This window comes from Cyprinus carpio, chromosome B18, assembly GCF_018340385.1.
Source record: "Cyprinus carpio isolate SPL01 chromosome B18, ASM1834038v1, whole genome shotgun sequence".
NCBI lineage: Eukaryota > Metazoa > Chordata > Actinopteri > Cypriniformes > Cyprinidae > Cyprinus > Cyprinus carpio.
In genome coordinates this window covers 1390781-1411380 of record NC_056614.1, presented here as the reverse complement: position 1 = coordinate 1411380, position 20600 = coordinate 1390781, and the positions used below count along the sequence as shown (strand labels likewise).

At 37.3% G+C, this 20600-nt stretch overlaps 1 protein-coding gene across 1 annotated transcript in view; it reads left to right on the top strand.

Annotated features, from left to right (window-relative positions):
• Nucleotides 1–222: 222 nt before the first annotated feature.
• Nucleotides 223–20600, top strand: part of LOC109109021 (MOB kinase activator 2-like) — a 40970-nt gene continuing 20592 nt past the window's right edge. The window contains exon 1 of the mRNA XM_042743406.1: nucleotides 223–765. Coding sequence (XP_042599340.1) covers nucleotides 749–765 — 17 coding nt within the window. The 5' untranslated portion in view covers nucleotides 223–748. The remainder of the gene's footprint in view (nucleotides 766–20600) is intronic.

Here is a 20600-nt window from a genome sequence, read left to right as displayed (position 1 = left end):
ATTACTAGTAAAGATAAATTACGCTTTGGTATGGATTTCGCACATTTCTATGTAAAATGTAAAAGTTAACACCTCACTCAGTCATTGAACTTTTGCGTGTATAAGAGCAAATAACATCTTTTAAAGATTGCATGTAAATAACATTTCTTTGCACAAATAAAAAGGCACTAACATCAGACGAGTGCGTCTTGCGCAGCACGCGCTACGTCACGTCTGCGTGTAGTTTTCCGCTTTGACGGAAAACTACATATCCCAGCATGCCTCGTTGAATCGAAGGGAGAGAGGGGGGTCGGCGTCGAACCTGTGTTTACTTCCGGATTTCCTGTATATGGCAGAGCTTGCAAACAGGCGCTCCACTTGCCCTACAAGCTCCGCGAGAGCCCCGCGGCCCGATCCGACCCGAGACCGTCTCCGGTGGAGCGCGATGCTTCGGTGACCGGAGAGCCGCCATACTCCGGCGCAGCAGCAGCAGCAGTAGCAGCGGGGAGATTAACGTTAGCGCAGCTTCACCCAGAAACTATCCTTCTGCCACCCTTCGCCAGACGTCAAAGTCAATGCGGTCCTCGACCGGAGCGCTGGAGCTCACCCGCCTCTCATGCGCCGATCATTAACGCGCCTTCGCTCGCCAAACACGAGAACCGGAGATTAAACGCCACCGAGAGCCGAGCCAGACTCCTAGCTACCGGGATAAACCGACGGAGGACAGCAGCAGCAGCAGCTCTGCGTGGATTTGCCCCTCTCAGTCATCATGGAGTGGTTAATGGGGTGAGTGTGTCTCCAGATCCTCAGAAGCGCTGGATGTGACTTATATTAATACACCTGCATCCGCGCTCCGTGGAGCTTTTACATGCAATCTATGAAGCATTTACAGTAACTGTGACGCAATACTGTCACCGGTGCAAGCGCGTTTAAACTGATCGCGTGCCATCTTCATCTAGGCTATGATTTAGACAGTCCTTTGAAACATTGTAGCCTATTCTGTGCATCTGTTCTATAAAGTATCGTTCAGTTGCTAGTGTTACCAGCAGATATCCCGATAGTGTCCTGAATCCTTTTCAGTTCCACTTACAACTATTCACTAGATACTACTACATACATCTCGCTTTCTTCTTCTTTCTTTTTTTTTTTTTTTTGGTTATTAGTGGCTAATATTTCAATAGTTTTATTAGTACTCGTGTGTCCCACTTGGTTCGAGTATCTAATAAACAAGTATCTATCCCGAGTATGACCTTTATCAATTTTGCTAGTTGCATTTTATTTTAGGTGACTTTAACTTCTATGGACTAATATTTTATAATATCAAGTACTAGTAGTAAAGCAGGAGAAACACACAATGAATGTTAAATTGTTGATATCCGGCGGCTCTAGTTAGATTTATCCCTGTTAATAATTAAATCTTAATGATGATCCATTGGAATTATTTTGCACCAACCCACATGAAAAAATACTGTAGTAATTTATAGTAAATTCTATAGTGCTTTTGAATCTTACTTTAGTAAAGTGTACTATACTGTATTTGTTAGAGTATTAACAACACTTTGTTGATGAATGCTACAGCACACAGTAGTATTAACTAAGTGATAAACTGTAATAAATACTGTAGTATACTTTAGTGTATTGTAGTATATATACCCTGCAGTTGTAGAAAACTTACTACAGTTGTAATATTACAACAGCAACTATAGAATTACTACAACAGATAGATTCAAGTACTTTACTACACTATGGTTCAAAACGCTGTAGTGCTTACTATAAATGACTCTAGTATTTGTTCATGTAGGATTAACTGGCCAGACAAATGTGTATCTAGTGACTGATCTCCACTCTCCCTGTTCCTGACATTAAACCTGACTGGTGACTAGCTAGAAGTCAAATTTGTCCTAGAAACTGTTGCCAAAAAATGGCATGGTCTGGATGAGCTATTAATAAAAGCGGTTGAGCTCCGTCACGGTGCTGACGTCTGCTTCCTGGATAGATGCGACTCTACACGCCTTTAAAACATGTTCAGACTGTGTAGAATTCACAGAAACACTGATGCAAAGATGCCACTGACTGATCGCATGCCTTATTCTGCTTCATATCTTCATCCTCATCGTGATCTGCTTAGAAACAGCATCCGAGGTAGTTGAGTAAGGACGCACACCACCGGCGGTGAGAGTATGAGAATGCCGCATTAATGGTTGCGCAAGTTTTTTTTTTTCCAGCAAGGATCCCAACCTTCATCTGAAGAGAGAGACATCTGTGGAGGTGTCAAATGGTCAAAGCTTGTTTGCCTTTTTGTGCTGACCTTACAACGACAACAAAAAATAAGAGAGCGCTTGCTGTTAATTTGTGCATTGTCTTATAACAGCAAGGAATTCTAGTATTCAAAGTATGCAATGTTCTAAAGTAAGGAAAACCATCAGCGGTGGGTTTTCACAATGGTTCTTGTTTTGGCTTTGTGGTTGTCTATAAAAGAGATGCTGTGAAAGTGGAGTTCCTCGTCTTGGTTTTGTGCATTATAGACTGGTTTCCTGTTGAATCCGAAAACTGGGGTGGCTCAAATCAAAAGGAATAGGAATAGAATAGATCATGCAAAAATTAAAATTAGTTGAAAATGTTTCTCGCCTTCAGGCCATACAAGATCAGGATGAGTTTGTTTCTTCATCAGGTTTGTAGAAATGTAGCACTGCATCAGTGTCTCAGCAGTGGATGCTCTGCAGTGAATGGGTGCCGTCAGAATGAGAGTCCAAACAGCTGATAAAAACATCACAATAATCCACAGCGCTCCAGTCCATCAGTTCACATCTGGAGAAGACAAAAGATAAAGCATGTCATGAACAAGATGTTTTTAACTATATTACGAGTTCATAATCCATAATAATGCTTCCTCTGGTGAAAAAGTGTTCTGGTCTGAATCAGGAGAGAAATCTGCACAAGCACCATTTACAAGCCAGAACAGCTCTAAACAAATATGTGGCTGGATTTCTGCGTTATTATAGATTATGGACTCGTATATTAGCTGGAAGCAACGGTTTGAAGTTAAAAACATCTTAAAGATACAGTAGATGTATTTCTTACAAACACACAGCTTTAGTCAACTTCTCCAGATGTGAACTGATGGACTGGAGTACTGTGGATTACTTGTGGATTATTGTGATGATTTTATCAGCTGTTTGGACTCTCATTCTGACGGCACCCATTCACTGCAGATCATCCATTGCTGAGACACTGATGCAGTGCTACATTTCTCCAAACCTGATGAAGAAACAAACTCATGTACATCTTGGAGGGCAAGTACATGCTCGGCAAAGTTTCATATTTGGTTAACTACTCCATTAAAACTAACAGGAATCGACTACAACGTACATTGTTGATAGGTTTTTGCGCATTGCTCTGATGTGTTCACTGGTCTCTGGCAGGCGATGACGATAGGCCGAGGTGATGGGACTATTATATTTCAAAATCTTCTCAAGTGCTGCCTGTCTCGTGGTGCTGAGCACATTGTACTAGAAAGCACAGTACTTTCCGGCCTATCTGGTATGCAACCTGGCGACAGCTTTACATTCCTGCGTCAGCCCACATCGTCATTTGAAGGGTGACCGATAATGTCTGTTACATGTCTTGTGGCATTTTGTTCACTGTCTGTTCCCAGACGCCGATGAAAGATACTTCCAAATATGAATACCTTCAAAAGGGTGTTTCCCTCTTCAGTTCAGTGTTTATGGTGGTCACTCATCAAACGAGACAGTGAAGTGTTTCTGATCCTCTTTTATACAGACTTGTATAAAAGCAAATGAGCTCAAATTAAAGACTGGCATTTATTTTGACTTCCAGCATTCAGCATGAAGATTTATATTATAGATCTATAAACTGTCCTTTCTCAACACTGCGAAAACTGGTGCCTTTCTAAAACCTTGCAAATAGCATTATGACAACAGCTTTCCCAGCTCTAATGCAGAAATAACTCCAAAGTTCATGTTTCCTGGGTTGGCATGGATGCATATTCAGGATCATAACGTGAGCCTGCCGTGCCCCGATATGTCGTCTCCTAATTGCTGGAGTTTGAGGTGGAGCACAGTTAGCTGTTTCAGAGCTGCTGGCACAGGTCTATCAGTTGTTTGGCGTCTCTGATGCGGGTGTGACTCCGTCGAGCACAGGTTTGGGCAGTTCAGCGCTCCTCAGGAAGAATGTGTGTAGGATGAAGAGCAAATGTAATGTAAGCCTGATGCATGTCTGAGACCCGCAGCATTGACGTCATGTTCTGAATGATGTAGTGTTTATAAAGATTAAAATAAAAAAATAACCCGAGCCAGCTCTTTTTAAGTCTGTATGTGATTCTCGGCTGGTTTGGTTTCAGCAAAAAATAGTCAGGCGTGCAAAAGTGTCCTTATAATCAAAACAACAAAATATCTTAAGGGCTGAAAAACTAACAGCCTCAACAAGCACAAAAAGTAATTGTTTTCATTGTTTTTGACCATGTGACCTTGCATAAATAAAGTTGTTACAAAACCGATATTTTAGATTTTTTTTTATTTGTGAAATTTCACAATTCTTACCACTGCAAAAACTACTAGCCAAGCTAACTTAAAGTTCAGACATTATTAAAGACAAGTAAACAGTTGAATTGTGAGGAACAGCACAATTAAACGCAACAAAGATACTATAAACTAAGCAGTGTTTAAAGTTCTACAGGTATGGTTAAGAATAGTATTTGGGTAATCAAATATGAAATACCACCGCTTAATCTTAACTTTATAGATTAATCCTTATTAAAGTATCGAGCGCTCTCTGAGAGGTGCAAATCAAACCCATTTTTTGGGTCGTGACTCACTGGTTGACAACCGCTTATTTGTTCCGCGAGACACAAATTGGGGGCTCGTCCGGGATGCGAAACCGAAACGTGATTTAGACCTCCAAACCACAACACGTTAAAGTTATTTGCATACTGCCAAGCATCAACCCTGAGCTCGACGATCTTAAATGTGATTTCTAGAAGTGAAGCAAAACATCAGATATGCCATTTGCTTGGCTTTCATCCCAGGTTAGCAGTGCCTTCACTGCAGGACCAGATATGCTCAACTGGATATGAAGACATGCATCCAGTTGACCCTGATAGAAACTAGGCTTGATATTCTGCAGTTTGCAGTGTTGAATTCCCAGCACAGCGCCCAGCTGAATGCCTGCGGCAGAGCTTGTCTCCTGTCCCACACATCTCAGGGCTGAATAATTGGGCTTGTGGAGGTAGTGCTGGTAGAGAGCGAGAGAGACTGAAGGAATAGTCTTGCTGCATATGTCTGTGTTTTCATGTGGATCAGATCTGTTGTCTGTTCTGCTCTGATGCTGGTCAGTGTAAGTGTGATGGGTATTAGTTGATAGTTTCTTCCACTAGCTGGAAAAACAAAGAGGTGCGCAGCACCTGTGTTCCGGCCAAAGAAGGGAAAGCTGAGGAATGGACACGACAGACCTGGAAAGTGTGCAGCCTATGTAGGGCCTGAGGGGCTGTGGAGACCGCTGGCCTTAACACGCACCTGGATACGGCCTTAATGTATTCAAGTTTGTGTTGGATTTTAATTTTGTAGTATTTTAGTAAGCAATAGGACACTATGTAATCTGAATTTTTATTTTTCATTTTAGTTTTGTTTTTATTTTTTTCTAGATTCCGTTTTAATGTTTAATTTAATTTTAGTAATCAAAAAGCATTGAATGCACAAAACAGATTTTCGCATTATACTATAAATTATGACTTGGTTGTGTCTGTTTTTTCTGGATTGTGTAAATCATAGGGCCATTAAGTAGGCCAGTCGTAGACTGACATATTATCTGTACAATGTTGACATAGGTTGGATAGATGTACCTGTAAAGTAGTAAATGTTCATCATACGTTTTTTGTTTTTGTGTGTGTGTGTGTGTGTGTGTGTGTGAGAGAGAGAGAGAGAGAGAGAGAGAGAGAGAGAGAGAGTGTGCAAAAAAATAGTGAATAGTTTATTACCTATTATTTAGTTTTCACAATACCAAAAAATCACTGGCTGATATGATACCAGAACAAACATGGTGCTGAACTTTTGTATCTAAATGTAAATATTAACATTTTTAAATGCTAAAACTTTTTGAATTAAACATTTCTTGAGGGAACAAAACTCTACTACATTTGCATAAAATGTTTCCTGCTGTTGTATTTTTCATGTGCTCCCAGTCTGTGACCGTGTTTGAGTGTTGCATTATGTTTCTCTGAAATGAACCAAGTTGGTTTTTGGTGCCAATAGAGGCCGATTATGTGAATGAACTAGTTCAAGATCTTTCCACTGAGTCAGAATGGCGAAGATCACTCCGTTTTATGGTTTAACTGATAAAGCAGGAAGTAGGTCACATCAGCGCTCACCTTAAGCAGTGGCTTTGTAAAGTGTTTATAGCTTGTCTGTTTCAAATGAATTGAAAGTGAAAGTAAACTTGTGAAATTGCTCTCTTATATCCAGCTGAATGTGTTTTGATGCACACGTTGGTAGCATATGAAGAAAAACAGCATACTGTATAACGTTTCACTTCCTGTTTCTGCTGCAGAAAATATATCTAACCTTGTGCTTCCTTTTCTCTAAAATAGAAGAAAAAAACAAGCATCCTCTGGTTATCTGTGTTTGTGGTGAAGGCAAACAGTCCTGTGTGTGTGTGTGTGTGTGTGTGTGTGTGTGTGTGTGTTTCCCTCTCCAGTTTTTAGCATTTGTATTTTCAGAGGTAGTTTTGATGCAGTTGCAAAAGGGTTTGAGTGATTTTTACTCTGGATATCCAACAAGTTAGGATGCCCTTCATCAGGTCAGTCTTTCTGCCGTTGTGCTGGAGCTTTCTAGAGATAAACAGTGTTAAAGGAATAGTTGACAGAAGTTGATAAATCATCATTTACTCACCGTGATGTTGTTCTAAACCTGTATGGCTTTCTTCCATTGAACACACAAATATCTTTTAAGTCAAAACAAATCCTAGTTTATTGAACTGGGCTGACACTCTTCAAAAAGGTCAGAAAGCACTGTGACATTTGTAAGACTTGTACACTATATTTTGTGTTGAAACCAAACAATAGCTTTGTGTGAGAAACTTCTTTTTAAAAAAAATTATCCAGTATTTCAGTGGATACTCTACACACAGCTCTCAAATCACTTTAATGTATTTGCATTTTCAATTTTATTTCTGTCCGTTGGCTATTGGTGTATAGTGTTTTGTATGAATTATGGAAAGATTATTAAATAACTGCTTGAATTTTGGTCTGTTTGTCCCACAAAGCATTTGGCTTTTGAAGCTCGATTTGTATGAACCACTTTCATGATTTGTTTTTTATGTATTTTGTGTTTATCTTAAGAATAAAATTATTCTTAACTACTATTCAGTAAAATTAAGAATATTTTGTAATCCAAATAAATAAATACAATAACAATAATAGAATAATAATAAGAATAAAAATACAAACTAAAAAAAAAGTTATTTTCCTTAACTTCCTTTAAGATTGTTCTAAAGACAAACCAAGACAAGAAATAGAGTTTGAGTCCCGTTTTTGCACATTTTATGAACTTATTAGAATAAGGAATTTCTTAACTAAGATTTTTGTCATTTTAGACCCAAATAAGATACTTCCATTGTGTTGAATAAAACTACGTATTCTGTGTTACACAAAAGAAAGTCATATAGGTTTGGACACTTAAGTGTGAGTACATAAATAATTGGAAATTCTATTATTGTTTATTTATTTTATTTTTTTCAAACCATCACCTGAAGAACCAGGTGAATCACTATGCAAAGGCATCCAGAGCCTTGCGTTATAAATCCAATGCAGCGTGTAATAATGGTTCATTATGGAGCTGTGCTGGATGCATAAGTGTGGCCCACAGACGGAGAAGCGCAGTCTCGTCTCTCTCATGTGAGGCCTGTGAGTCACGCATCCCTCCTCTCTCTCTGTTCTCACGTCTCTGGCTTCCCAGGTCTGACGTCACGTCTGTGTCGTCACGGCTGTAGCCTGCGGACGCTGCTCGGGAACATGTGTCCCCTCCGCCGGGGCACGGAGGATGAGGAGATGAACACGGATCGGGCCTCCCTGCAGGCCTGCCGCTTTTTATAGATCCCAGCCAGTTAAACAGACACACACAGAGAGCTTAAAGAAGGATGCTGGAGATGCTGGTGAAGGAAATGACAAATGACAAAAAAAAAAACAGCTAAAAATGGTTTTAAACTATCTTTTGCTGTAATGTGTCAGTAGGAAATATCAGTTTACATTTCCAAACATTCATTTAGCCATTAATTGTAATAATCCTGTGAGATTTCTGTGCTCCACATCCATCTGATCATCATCCGTCTGTCTGGAGTGTCATGAAGAAACAGAACAAACTCAGTTCAGAAGGACTGTGGCAATGTCTTCAAGATGCTTCAAGAAACCACTGATTAATCGAAATCAAACCAATATCGTGCAACTATCAAATTGCAAAGGCTTTGATTTCATGAAATATATCCATTGCGTGTTTTAGAGTGAAGCTGTGTTCATTTACACGTGAGCAGCTCGTGATCTGGTGTTTTCAGCATCTCAGAGCATTTACAGTAAACATGTTTCGCATGAACTTCATCTCTGCATTCGGAAACGTGATGTGTGCCAAACGACTCATTTGTAAGTCGCTTTAGATAAAAGCGTCTGCTAAATGACTAAATGTAAATGTAAACGTTTTCCCATGCTTGTAATGACAAATTTGAAAATTAAGAATTTAAGACAACCATAAATATTAACATTTACAGCGAAATTACAGTATTTTAATAGTATAATATTGTGGTAATATAAAACAGTAATATTTCTTAAATATGTTTTTTTTTTTTTTCTAGTCTTTTACTTTTTAGTTTTTAGGCATGATTACTCTTATTTTGTTGTAGTAGTAGGAATAATAATAATCATCATCATTGTTTTTTTAAGCTTAAACATAATATATAGCTTCTTGTTAGTTGTATAATTTTTTATTATTTATGTTTTCACCTTGCAGCTTACGTGCTGTAATAAATACATAAATAAATGCATACATACAAATAAACAAGCAAATAGTATTTATTGATTTTAAGCCATATTGATGTAATCAAAAAGAAGAAAAAAACTGCCAAATTTTGCAGCCCTACAAACAAGCACAGAAAACCTAAACCACAATTACAGTCTGTATCTGAAAAATGGAAGTTATATTAAATCTTACAGCTGAGCTTAAAGGAGCAAGGTTTTTTTTTTTTTTTTTTTTTTGAAAATAGGCTCCAAAATTTTCCAAAATGGTACGGCAGCAAAGTTCCTTGATTGTTTTGCTGGAATAAGAGTATAGTTCCTAGCCATATCGGCCTAGAAAATCACTACTTTTAATTTTCCGTCGGTCTTAGTACATGATGTAACTACAGAAGAGTCAAGTTTTAAATAGGAAAAATATAGAAACTCTTTGGTCATTTTTGAGCGAGATGTTAACGGTCTAATCAGATTCAATGATCTATGCTAAGCTAAGCTAAAAGTGCTACTGCCAGACCCGGAGATCGGCTGAATGGATTCGAAAACGGTAAAACTCAGCTGTTTAACTCTAGGGGAGTTGGAAAATGAGCCTATTTTCAACAAAAAGTGTTCCTTTAAGTCTATTCCTCTCTGCCAGTCGCTTTAGGGCTCATCCACACGAAGCCAGAGCTTTTCCTATCTGGTCTTATAACACGCTGTCGTCTCAAGTAGGGATATCCCGGTATCAGATTTTCATGTTGCGATTAATTGATCATGTTTTACCACGGTATGCGGTATTATCACGGTATTGAAATTAAGTTTTAAAAAAGTGGTCATAATACAGTGTAACAGGTTAAATAACTTTTTTCTTATAACAAAAATAACTGAACATTTAAATGCAATAAAGCAATACAAAAAATATATTTAAAGTTAAAAATTTTACACCGATTAAAGTGCAAAAGAACTTTAAAGACCCATAGGTATCACTTTACAATAAGACCTCATTAGTTAACCCTTAGTTAATGCATTAACATTCACAATGAGCAATAGCTACATTTACTACAGAAGTTACTAATCTTTGTTAAAAAATACAAGTCTTAGCTCATGTTAGCTCATTAAATAACACAGTTGCAACTTTCGATTTTAACAATGTGTTATTAAATATTGGAATACCTAAGATTAATGAATGTTCAGAAGAATTTTTCATTGGCAGTTTAACTAATGAACCCTAATGTAAAGTGTTAATGAACAATAAAGAATCAAAACACTTTCAAACAATATCTAGGGCATGTTGTAGTCCAGATTAAAATGGAAAAAAAAATATGGAAATATATAAATATTATTTTATATTATTTAAATGTTTAGAAAGTAGCAGCTGCTTTTATTTATGGGGTTTCCAGGGTAAGGGCTGCAGTTTCTGCAGTTTAGCGCCATCTGCTGTCAGATAGTGAATGTGCTTTCATTCAGCGTGTCTCTCACGTGTTCCTCCATGTGTTTCTTGTGCGTGCTTGTTTACATCAGAGTTCACACGGGTCTTTAAAGTGGCATACAAACGGTGTTGTGCATTTTGACCAGTTGATGGGAAAAGTATTCTTAAAATGCATTTCAAATTCTGAATAATTTGTAATATATAATTAATCTCGGTATTTGGAAGTGCCCACGATAACAATATCGTGCGTATTCATTACCGCGATATATCGCATTACCGAATACCGGCACAAGTCTAGTCTCAAGAAATATCTGCATACACACGAAACCACTGAAACCGACTCAAAACGATGTAGTATACATGCCTGACCAGTATGTGGCGCTGTAATTCTGTGACAGAGATGCACTAAAAATGGAGAAGAGTTGGAGCATGTGCATAAACCTTGCGCGCTGTATACAAATTCAACGTTGGGTCAGTCTGGACGAAAGGCCGATACGATACAAAATATTTACGTATACAGCTATTAGTTTCTTTTACCCAAAATAGGGTGTAGTGAGCATTACGGAGTACACACGTACTGTAATGACTGTTTAATTCATACTGGAAGCCAGAGGGCGCCCTCGCGCAGAAACTCCACACATGCATCGCAGAAGTAATATTACCAACTCGCTCCACAACCTTAATATGGACAAAGGCATCTAGTTATCGCTGAATAAAACGCACAACAGAGATCAGTAAAGTCTAACTGATGAAACATGAAGACAATAAATATAAGATTGCACAAAATATACGGTTTATCTGTGTTCTTCAAGCAATCTTTGGTATTTTTTTGTAAAGAGAGTATATTTATAATGCAGTGCTAATTGACATGGTCTTTACTACTGTATATAATACTGTCGTTCTGTAATATGAAACCACGTCTGGTCACAAAAAGAAGTTCTTTTAAACACTCGACTGATCTTATGAAGTTAATTTGGAGAAAAAGCATGTCAATAAATGATATCTTTGTTGGGCAACAGGCTCATACACATGCAAACTATATCGCACACGTGCTACTGTAGTACATTTATTCAGACCAAACCAGTTCCAGATTGTAGAAAGAGTTCCTCATTTAGCGATAAACTCCTCCTCAATTTCACGTCCGCCTTCTACGATGTCACTCTGCACTGAAATATCTCAACAACTAGGCTTTATGGATATTATCGCGGAAAGACATTCTTATTGTGAGGGCAGTTTTTACCGATATATTGTGAACGATAAGATCTCGCCCATCCCTACAACTCAGGATAAGATGCCGCCAGCTTCACTCTTTTGTTCATGATTTGGCTTTACAAGCCTATTTTAGGCTGTCTGTACAAGAGAACTTTCAAACCGCTTTCAAACCAACCGAACAAGGGTTGATGTGGAAGCGTTTGTCTTTGCATTCGTCTTGCCGTTCTCTTCCTCTCATGTGTTTGTCAGTTGTTTCTGATGACCTACATTGCATCCTCCATCTCTGCGTGTGCATCTTTTCCTCTTCCTCCATTTGTTTCTTTGGCTGTCCTTCAGCGTGACCTCGGTGCATTTCTTGCAGTCTGAAAAGAATGTGCATAAAATGTCCCAACAGCCTGACCGCTATCACCGAAATAAGTATTTTAGCCAATCAGAAACACAGACTCGGCACATTTGGGTTCGCTGACTCGTTTTTGGAGGACAGCAGGGTTTTGGGAAAGGCGTGTGTGGTCCAAGTTTGCAAAATGACTGGAATAGCTTACATCACCTTTTTAGGGTTTGCATACTTAAATGCAGAGAGGAAAATGCAAATGAAGCGTGTGAGAGAGAGAGGGATTCCGATTGAAGCTTGTCTTTTCTTTGTATGGAGCAGGAACGGGCTTTAGTTGGATTATGTAGTGTGATCTCATGCGTCCTGCAGGCTTCCCCTATACCTCACAGATCAATGGCGTGTGTGTGTGTGTGTGTGTGTGTGTGTGTCAGAACAAACCATGCACCATGCATATGAAGCTGGATATGTGACGCTAACATTCATTCAAATCTCACAGCATGTTGGAATTGTTTTGAAGTAGTGTTGTCAAAAGTACCGAAGGTGGTAAGTAATATTGTGCGAGGATTCAGCTTTCTTAATTGAAACTCTGGCCCTGCAAATCACAGTTTGTGTGAAAAGGAATAGAAGTGGTCTGAGTTTTGGTGTCCATTTCAACTGGAAACTGTAGTGATTTGTACATATAGGTATGTTTTTTTTTTCAGTAGCCCCTCACTGCAGAACACAAGATCCAGTGGGCATGGTTGGGTCCCCATCTAGGGGGTGGAGATTGGAAGGTTTAGGGGTGGAGAGGGGTGGGTTTAGGGATCAGGGGGTGGAGACGGGTAGGCTTAGGTATATGTAAGGTGGGAGGAGTTGGATCTGGAGCCAACCACGCCCCCTGGATCTTGTGTTCTGCAGTGAGGACTAGGGCTGGGCGATATATCTAACGATATGATCATGCGTATCTAGTCAGTAAATCTGGTTCCGTGATTACCGCTAAATCGCCATCACCTGCTTTCAAATGGAGCGGCATTTAATAGACAGAGCCGTAGATCACTGACAAGCTACGCAATATCGCGTTCATTATCCCAGATGTATCGCCTTCGATAATCAACGCGATATTGCGTACCTTGTCAGTGAACTACGGCTCTGTCTATTAAATGCCGCTCCATTTGAAAGCAGGTGATGGCGATTTAGCGGTAATCACGGAACCAGATTTACTGACTAGATGCGCATGATCATATCGTTAGATATATCGGCCAGCCCTAGTGAGGACCATCTCGTTTTTTGCGTTTTGCAGAAATGTAGGTAGATGCACGTATGGGTAGGTTCTGCAACATATCCTGCATGTTAGTTAAAGTTTGGGTCTGGAGACTGAAAGGTCGTAACCTACAAAGAGGGATTTGTTCCTGTAATTGGCATCTGATTTCCTCTCAATAAGTGTCAACTAAATGACAAGAGTTTTCATGTACATGTCCAGATAAATCCTGACCTGCTGTATGTAAGTCTTACCAAATATCAAGATTTAACGTTGTACAGTAACCGGTTCTCTACCAATCATACTCGCGCTGTGGTAAGATTACCGCTGCTGTGTGTAAAGGGCAGGGAAGGTTGTGCATGTTGTTGACCTGTAGTAGCCTTCTCACAGTCTTGAACGGATAAGATCGAACGAAATAATCTCCTGTAAACTCACTTCTGAGCTGTTCAGGGATCAGCCGTTTCTCAGAGTAACACCATGCATGTTTTTCCTAGCGCTTCTTTCATGTGGTTCTGATCTCATTTGCATGAGGTTTTGGTCCTGATTAAATATTCAAATGTGTGCACTGCACTTTTGTTGTACGGAAAGCTGATTGGTTATTGGTTGAGCTGTTTATCATGCCTCATTCATTTAGTTCAAACGAAAAATCCCTCAAAACCTGTATGAGTTTCTTTATTCTGCTGAGCACAGAAGAAGATATTTTGAAGAATGTTGGTAACTGTAACTAAATGTTGGTAGCCATTGACTTCCATAGTATATTTTTCCATACTTCCCTACAATTGTCCATTTAAGCGTAATGTTAATAAATCTGGTGGAGGGAATGTTTACTCAGAAATCTATTCTTTTCTCATTAAAAGTTTCTGGCTTGGCTTTGGATGGACACTTCAAGTCAAGATGCATAGCACTTTTATATAATACAGATTATTTCAGAGCAGCTTCACATTAATAAACAGGATAATCACAGTATTAATGGTGTAGAATTCATCAATTCAATCTCAGTTCTACAGAAGACAATCTTGTCATTATTCAGCTACGTTTAGTTCAGCGTCGATTCAGTTTGATACTGCAAAGATTCTGTTGAATGGATAATATTAATGAATATGGATATTAATTCATTACAAAGCAAGCAGTGATGTTGGAAAGAAAGAAGATGAGTGTATGAGCAAGAGACTCTATTGGAGTTAAAGGCATCTTTAACATACATGACATTATAGCTCATTTATCAAGCAATTCTATATTTATCTGATTATTTAGTTCATCCAAAAGTGAAAATAAACCAATCGCTAACCCTCATGCCGTTCCAAACTCAGAAGACTTTTGTTCTTCTGTAAAACACAAAAGAGGATATTTTTACTGTTGTTAAAAAGTAACTTTGGTGAACAGATGCTCGTGTTTGAGCTTCTGTTGATCAGTGTTTGTGCGTTGAATTTGTTTAGATGTGAATGAAAGCCTGAATTAAATCTGTTCACTGTATCCAGAAATCATGTGTCTTTGGAACAGTTGGATTAAATGGCTCCGTTCATATGGATTTCTTTGATGATGTCTTTATGAACATTTTGAAGCATCACATTTTGGTGGACTGGACATAAATCTCATTCAAATTTCACCTTCGTTTGGCTTTCAAAGATGAGCATGCAGCATCATCGGAGCGTTATGTAAGCGTTAGCCAGCTGTGGAATGCACTTCAGCTAATGCCTGTGTAATCCAGCGCTGCTGCTGCTGGTCGTGTAGAGATGGAGCTCCTCTCTTCAGTCTCCAGCTCTCATCCCAACCCTCTTCCTGAAGGATTAGAGCACAGATCCATCCGCCCCTCCATCATTGCTTTTAGTGATTTCGCATATCATTGAAAATAGAATATTCATGCTGTATTCATGTGGCATCACAACATGAGGACATTACCATATGACCTCCTGCTTTGTAGATCAGTAATTTGGCCTGAACTGTGAACTGCACCAGTAGATGCCGATGGTGAGCTCATTATAACAGAGCTCATGCGCTTATCGTCTCAAAGGTACATTATAACAAAAACAGCCTGATTCATCAAAAGATTGACTGAGAATGGGATGTTCTTTCTAAATGTGTTTATGCATTTATTTGTTTATGCATTCATGCATTTATGTATTTATTCAAAAAATTGTAATTGTTTGTTTATGCATTTATTTATTTATGCATTCAAGTATTTCTTTATAAATGTATTTATTTTTCTATACATTTATTTAAGCTTAAATGCATATATTTATGCATGCATGCATGCTTTTTTACTTGGTTTACTGGATTTTTAGGTGGTTGCATAATTCTTTGGCAAGTACTAAACTGATTGACCCTTCTCTGTATCTCAGTTACTGTTGCTGTCTGTGATTTTCTCACACACTTTTGTGCTATTGAGATGTCATTTCAGCTCATGTGAACATCAAATCTGTAATATGTCATCATGCACTTCTGGTGTAAGACACCGCACACAAGTGGATGTGCTAAAGCAGTGTAATAGCGTTTGGTTTGGTCTCACAAACACACAGCCTGCTCTGCCCGGACATGCAGAGACGCCGCGTTCAGGCTCGGCTTGTTTTGCCTTCAAGGCTTATATCCACACAGTCTCTTGTGCTTTCCCCTCAGCCACCTGCTGGAGAGGAGCAGTGAGGCTGGGCTGATTGGCTGGCAGTGGGGCATGGGGGGGTCCTTAGCCTTCGCTCTTTCACAACTGGCTCAGTTTGTACAGCTTTGTGCGTTCCCATATTGCTGCTTTGCTTTCCACAAATGACCTTCAGCTGTGCGATAGCGCGAGCGTAAATGCCACTGATTAGGCTAACTATATCATTCACGCATCCAGATCCTGGCTCTCTCGGAGACACTGCAGTGAATCACTCACGACTGGCATCGCCTTTAGATTTCCTTGTATTGAAATGTCAGTCAAAGTGAAATCCGACCCACGAGCCAGAATCAGACCGGAAGCTTCACAAGCAGACTTTCAGACACTGCTCATGTTTGGTGTTTGGACTGATATATGTGTGTGTGTGTGTGTGTGTGTGTGTGTGTGTGTGTGTGTGTGTGTGTGTGTGTGTGTGTGTGTGTGTTGCTCTGTATTTATTACATTATTAATAATATATACGTGTGTGTGTAGGTGTGTGTATATGTATTCAGTAAGAGATGTATTCTAGCTTTCGTTAAGGAAATGTAAACAGAAAATTGCACTTAGAAACATGTTTTGCATATTAATTACTACAATATATTAATATTATTAATTAATGACATATTATAATAAATAACTGATTTTTTTAATTCTGTTTGTTTAATTCGGTAAGTGCTGCATTCTGGCTTTATATAAAAAAATGCGTCTATAAACGTTTTGAATATTGTTTCAAAATATAATTAATTACTATATTTTTAATAATTAATAATTATTATTATTATTATTATTATTATTATTGTTGTTGTTATTATGAATAATAATAATAATAATAATAATAATAATAATAATAATAATAATAATAATAATAATAATAATAATAATACAAGTTAATGTTATTAAATTGTATTACATATTTAGTAGCTAATTAAAAAATATATTAATGTTTCTATTTTATTTAAATGAGTACCACTCTAAATCTCATTTCTGGAACAAAAATGTCCCCTTTTTTGTCTAATTTTGTCTAAAAAAAATGCAGTCTGATTCGTTAATGGATCACGAAAGATCTGGGTTCATTTGTCACACAGAGAGGGTTAGGTTGTGTGCATTGCATTCTGGGATGTTGGGCTGTGTAATGCAGAAGTGGTAAAGGTTGAGAAACGTCTCTGTTCCAGCAGATGGAGCTGAAACACTGGTGCTTTGCTCTTTAAACTCTAGCCACGTGCTTCCAGACAGTGCTTCGGTATTGCTGTGTGCGATATATGAGCATACGTGTTAAGAAATATGCACTAATTTGATTAATTGATTACTTCACTCTATAATGAGTGCATGTTTTATTGTAGATTAATAAAACGTGTCAATTTAAGTTCAGTTGCCTTCAAGTGTATTTTCAAGAAAGCAAAGTGTTGCTGAAAGGCCACCTTTAGTTCTTCTGCTGTGGGTTCGGAGCGGCTGTGTCCCCTCTCTAGGGTCTGTGGAGACGGAAGAGGGTTGAACCGGGAGGAGTGTGCGGTGCAGTGAGACGAGTGTTTAATACGATGCATTAACCCTCTGCTGAGATGAAGTAAAGGATTCATTAATATTTCAGTCGGGGTCATCGGAGTCGCCAGTCAGCCCTCAAGGGAATGTTTGATAATATTACACGCAATGCAGAGCATCTTTTACACGCTTTAGCACTTTTTCTACTTAGATTTCAGATGTTTTTCTGTTTCTACCTCGAGTGTTCATATTGTTCATGCACTGCTCAGCTCTGAGAAACACTAAACACACTTTGAAAGTGTTTTTGTCCTTATTCACTGATAATCAGATATGGTGAATAGTGGATGCCAGAAACATCACATTTCATTTAACGCAAGTCATAGTAAATTTATTTCTGAATGAACGAATGATTCTTAGTTTTCTAAATGTGATATATATATATAATATGAGATTTTATGAGATTATGTTCATGAAAAACTGTTGAATTTTCTGTCTCCTAATTCTAAGCATTACAATAAACATTAGTATTAACATGAATGCACATTTATTAATTATAATAGTAATATTTTTATGAACCATTCAAGTTTACTAAATGTTTGTTTGTCTGTTTGTTTATTTGTTTGTTTGTTTGTGTTATGTATTTATTTATATATTTATATTTATTTATATATTTATTTAAATTTAAATATTTATTTATTTAAATATTTTTAATTTATTTATTTTTATTAAAATAAAAAAAATATTTTTTTAACCATTCCTTTGACTACTTAATTAAAATATGAGATTATGCTTGTGAAAATAGTGTAAAAGTGTCTGTCCCCTGCATAATAATAATAATAATAGTAATAATAATAATAATAATAATAATAATAATAATAACAATAATAATAATAATAGTAATAGTAATAGTAGTAGTAATAATAATAAATAATAATAGTAATAGTAATAGTAATAACAATAATAATAGTAATAATAGTAGTAATAATAATAATAATAATAATAATAATAATAATAGCAATAATAATAATAATAGTAATAATAAATAATAGTAATAAATAATAATAATAATAATATAATAATAATAATAATAACAATAATAATAATAATAATAATAATAATAATAGTAATAATTAATAATAATAATTATTATTATTATTGTTGTTGTTGTTGTTGTTATCTAAACTTTTCCTCAAAGCTTCATAAATGTCTTATTTCCCAGCAATAATAAGGAATATTAATAGCAGTTTTTGATAATGAATATCAGCCTTCCAGACTAGATTACAGTTCACATTTCTGCCTTCTACAATAGACAGCTGTGTGTGTGTGTGTGTGTGTGTGTGTGTGTGTGTGTGTGTGTGTGTGTGTGTGTGTGTGTGTGTGTGTGTGTGTGTGTGTGTGTGTGTGTGTGTGAGTGTGAGTGTGTGTGCACTACTCAAATCCTCTGTTGTTTTTCAGAGTGTGGGATTCATTAGCATGGCTCTATTTTTGGAATCTCTGTCATGGTAAACCGAGGATGAGATGGATGTGCTGTAGAGTTGATTCGTCTTTGATTTATCGTCACATTGTGGCCGAGATCGTCTTCGAGCATTCCCCAGCTTTTGCTCAGTAACCAATCAGGTCTCACTCCGGAGTCTCTGCCCGCCGTCCCGAGGGCGAGTCGAGTCTAGCACGTCCTCACATTCCCGTTTGGGATGACCTGATGCTAAGATGTGCAGTGTTTAGTTTTCACGCACAGGCTGGTCTGGGAGGAGCCGATGAGAGTCCACACCTCTGAAGCAAACACTGCTGTAGTGTGTCCCCGATTCCAGCACCAGCATCGCCTTTTAGGAAGATTCAGGCTTCAGAAAGCGCTGAAATGGTTATTTTTGTTGCTCAAGCAAGGGCAGAGAAGGGTTAAGAGACGGCCTCATCTATTTCTGTCTCGGATCAGTCGACCTTGCTCACAATTAGTGGCTAATGAAATGCTAATGAAAGGGAGATGGATTGTGGCTCAGAAAGCAGAAGCACCAATCCAGTGATATTTGAGAGATGTTTAGCCTTCCATAAAGATAACCACACAACCACGTAGTCCTAGCTGTGAATTACGGAGGTAATATGCTTTAAAAGAATACTTAAGTGTGAACTGAATGTATTGTTTTTAGACACTGCATGTCATTTTTTTTAGAATTAAATGAAAATGTGTTATAGTTGAACTTGTCCTTTTTGACCCACACAATTAGGACTTCAGAATACCTTTAATTTCATAATTACTTCTATTGTCTTTGAAATATTGTTAAAGTTACTGACAAGCATTTACGATCAGCTAAAATATACTTTTCTAAATGTCATTTCTATTGAAACTCGTGCCATGTATTTAAATATATTTTTAACTACACATTAGTAATGATCGAGTTGCAATTTTTGTCTTAAAATATTAAATTAAATGTAATGTCTAGCAACACACTACAGTAAAAAAAATATATATTAAATTACTTTACATGTGCTTTGTTAGTCAACAATCAATCTAAATAAGTGAAAGCATGACAAAAGATGATTAAAACAATGACTTAAAATGTACTTAAGTTATTACAAAATTCACTTTTTAAAAGTCTACTTAAGTGTGTTAAGAAACAGCCATGAAAGCTTCTCTCTTCAAGTGCACTTAAGTAGTCTTTTAGATCATTAATATTGCATTATCTGCAAGTAGTTTTGTTATCCATTTTTAAGATTTGAAGTACACTACAAGTGCACATTGAATATAATTAAGCACACTTCTTTTTCACAGGGATAAGTAGTGAGATTAATGCTCTTAATTAGATTGTTTACTGTTTATCTCAGCTGTGTTTGTATAAATACAGTATAGAGTATAAATACACATTAGACTGTTGGACGTAACAGAAACCACTGCTTTGTTGACTTTATGTGCCATTTATTCATCCATATCCTGTTTTATTACTTTATTATATAAAAGTAGAAAAAACACTTTGTTTAAACTGTAATTTATTTCTGTGATGTGCAGCTGTATTTTCAGCATCATTACTCCAGTCTTCAGTGTCACATGATCTTCAGAAATCATTCTAATATGATGATTTGCTGCTCAAGAAACATTTCTGATTATTATCAATGTTGAACACAGTTGTGCTGAACAATATTTTTGTGGAAACTGTGATATATTTTATTTTTCAGGATTCACAGATGAATAGAAAGTTCAAAAGAACAGCATTTATTTAAAATGGAAACATTTTTGTAACATTATAAATGTCTGTACTGTCACTTTTGATCAATTTAATGCGTCCTTGATGAATAAAAGTATTAATTTCTCAAGGAACAGGAAGCAGTGAAAGT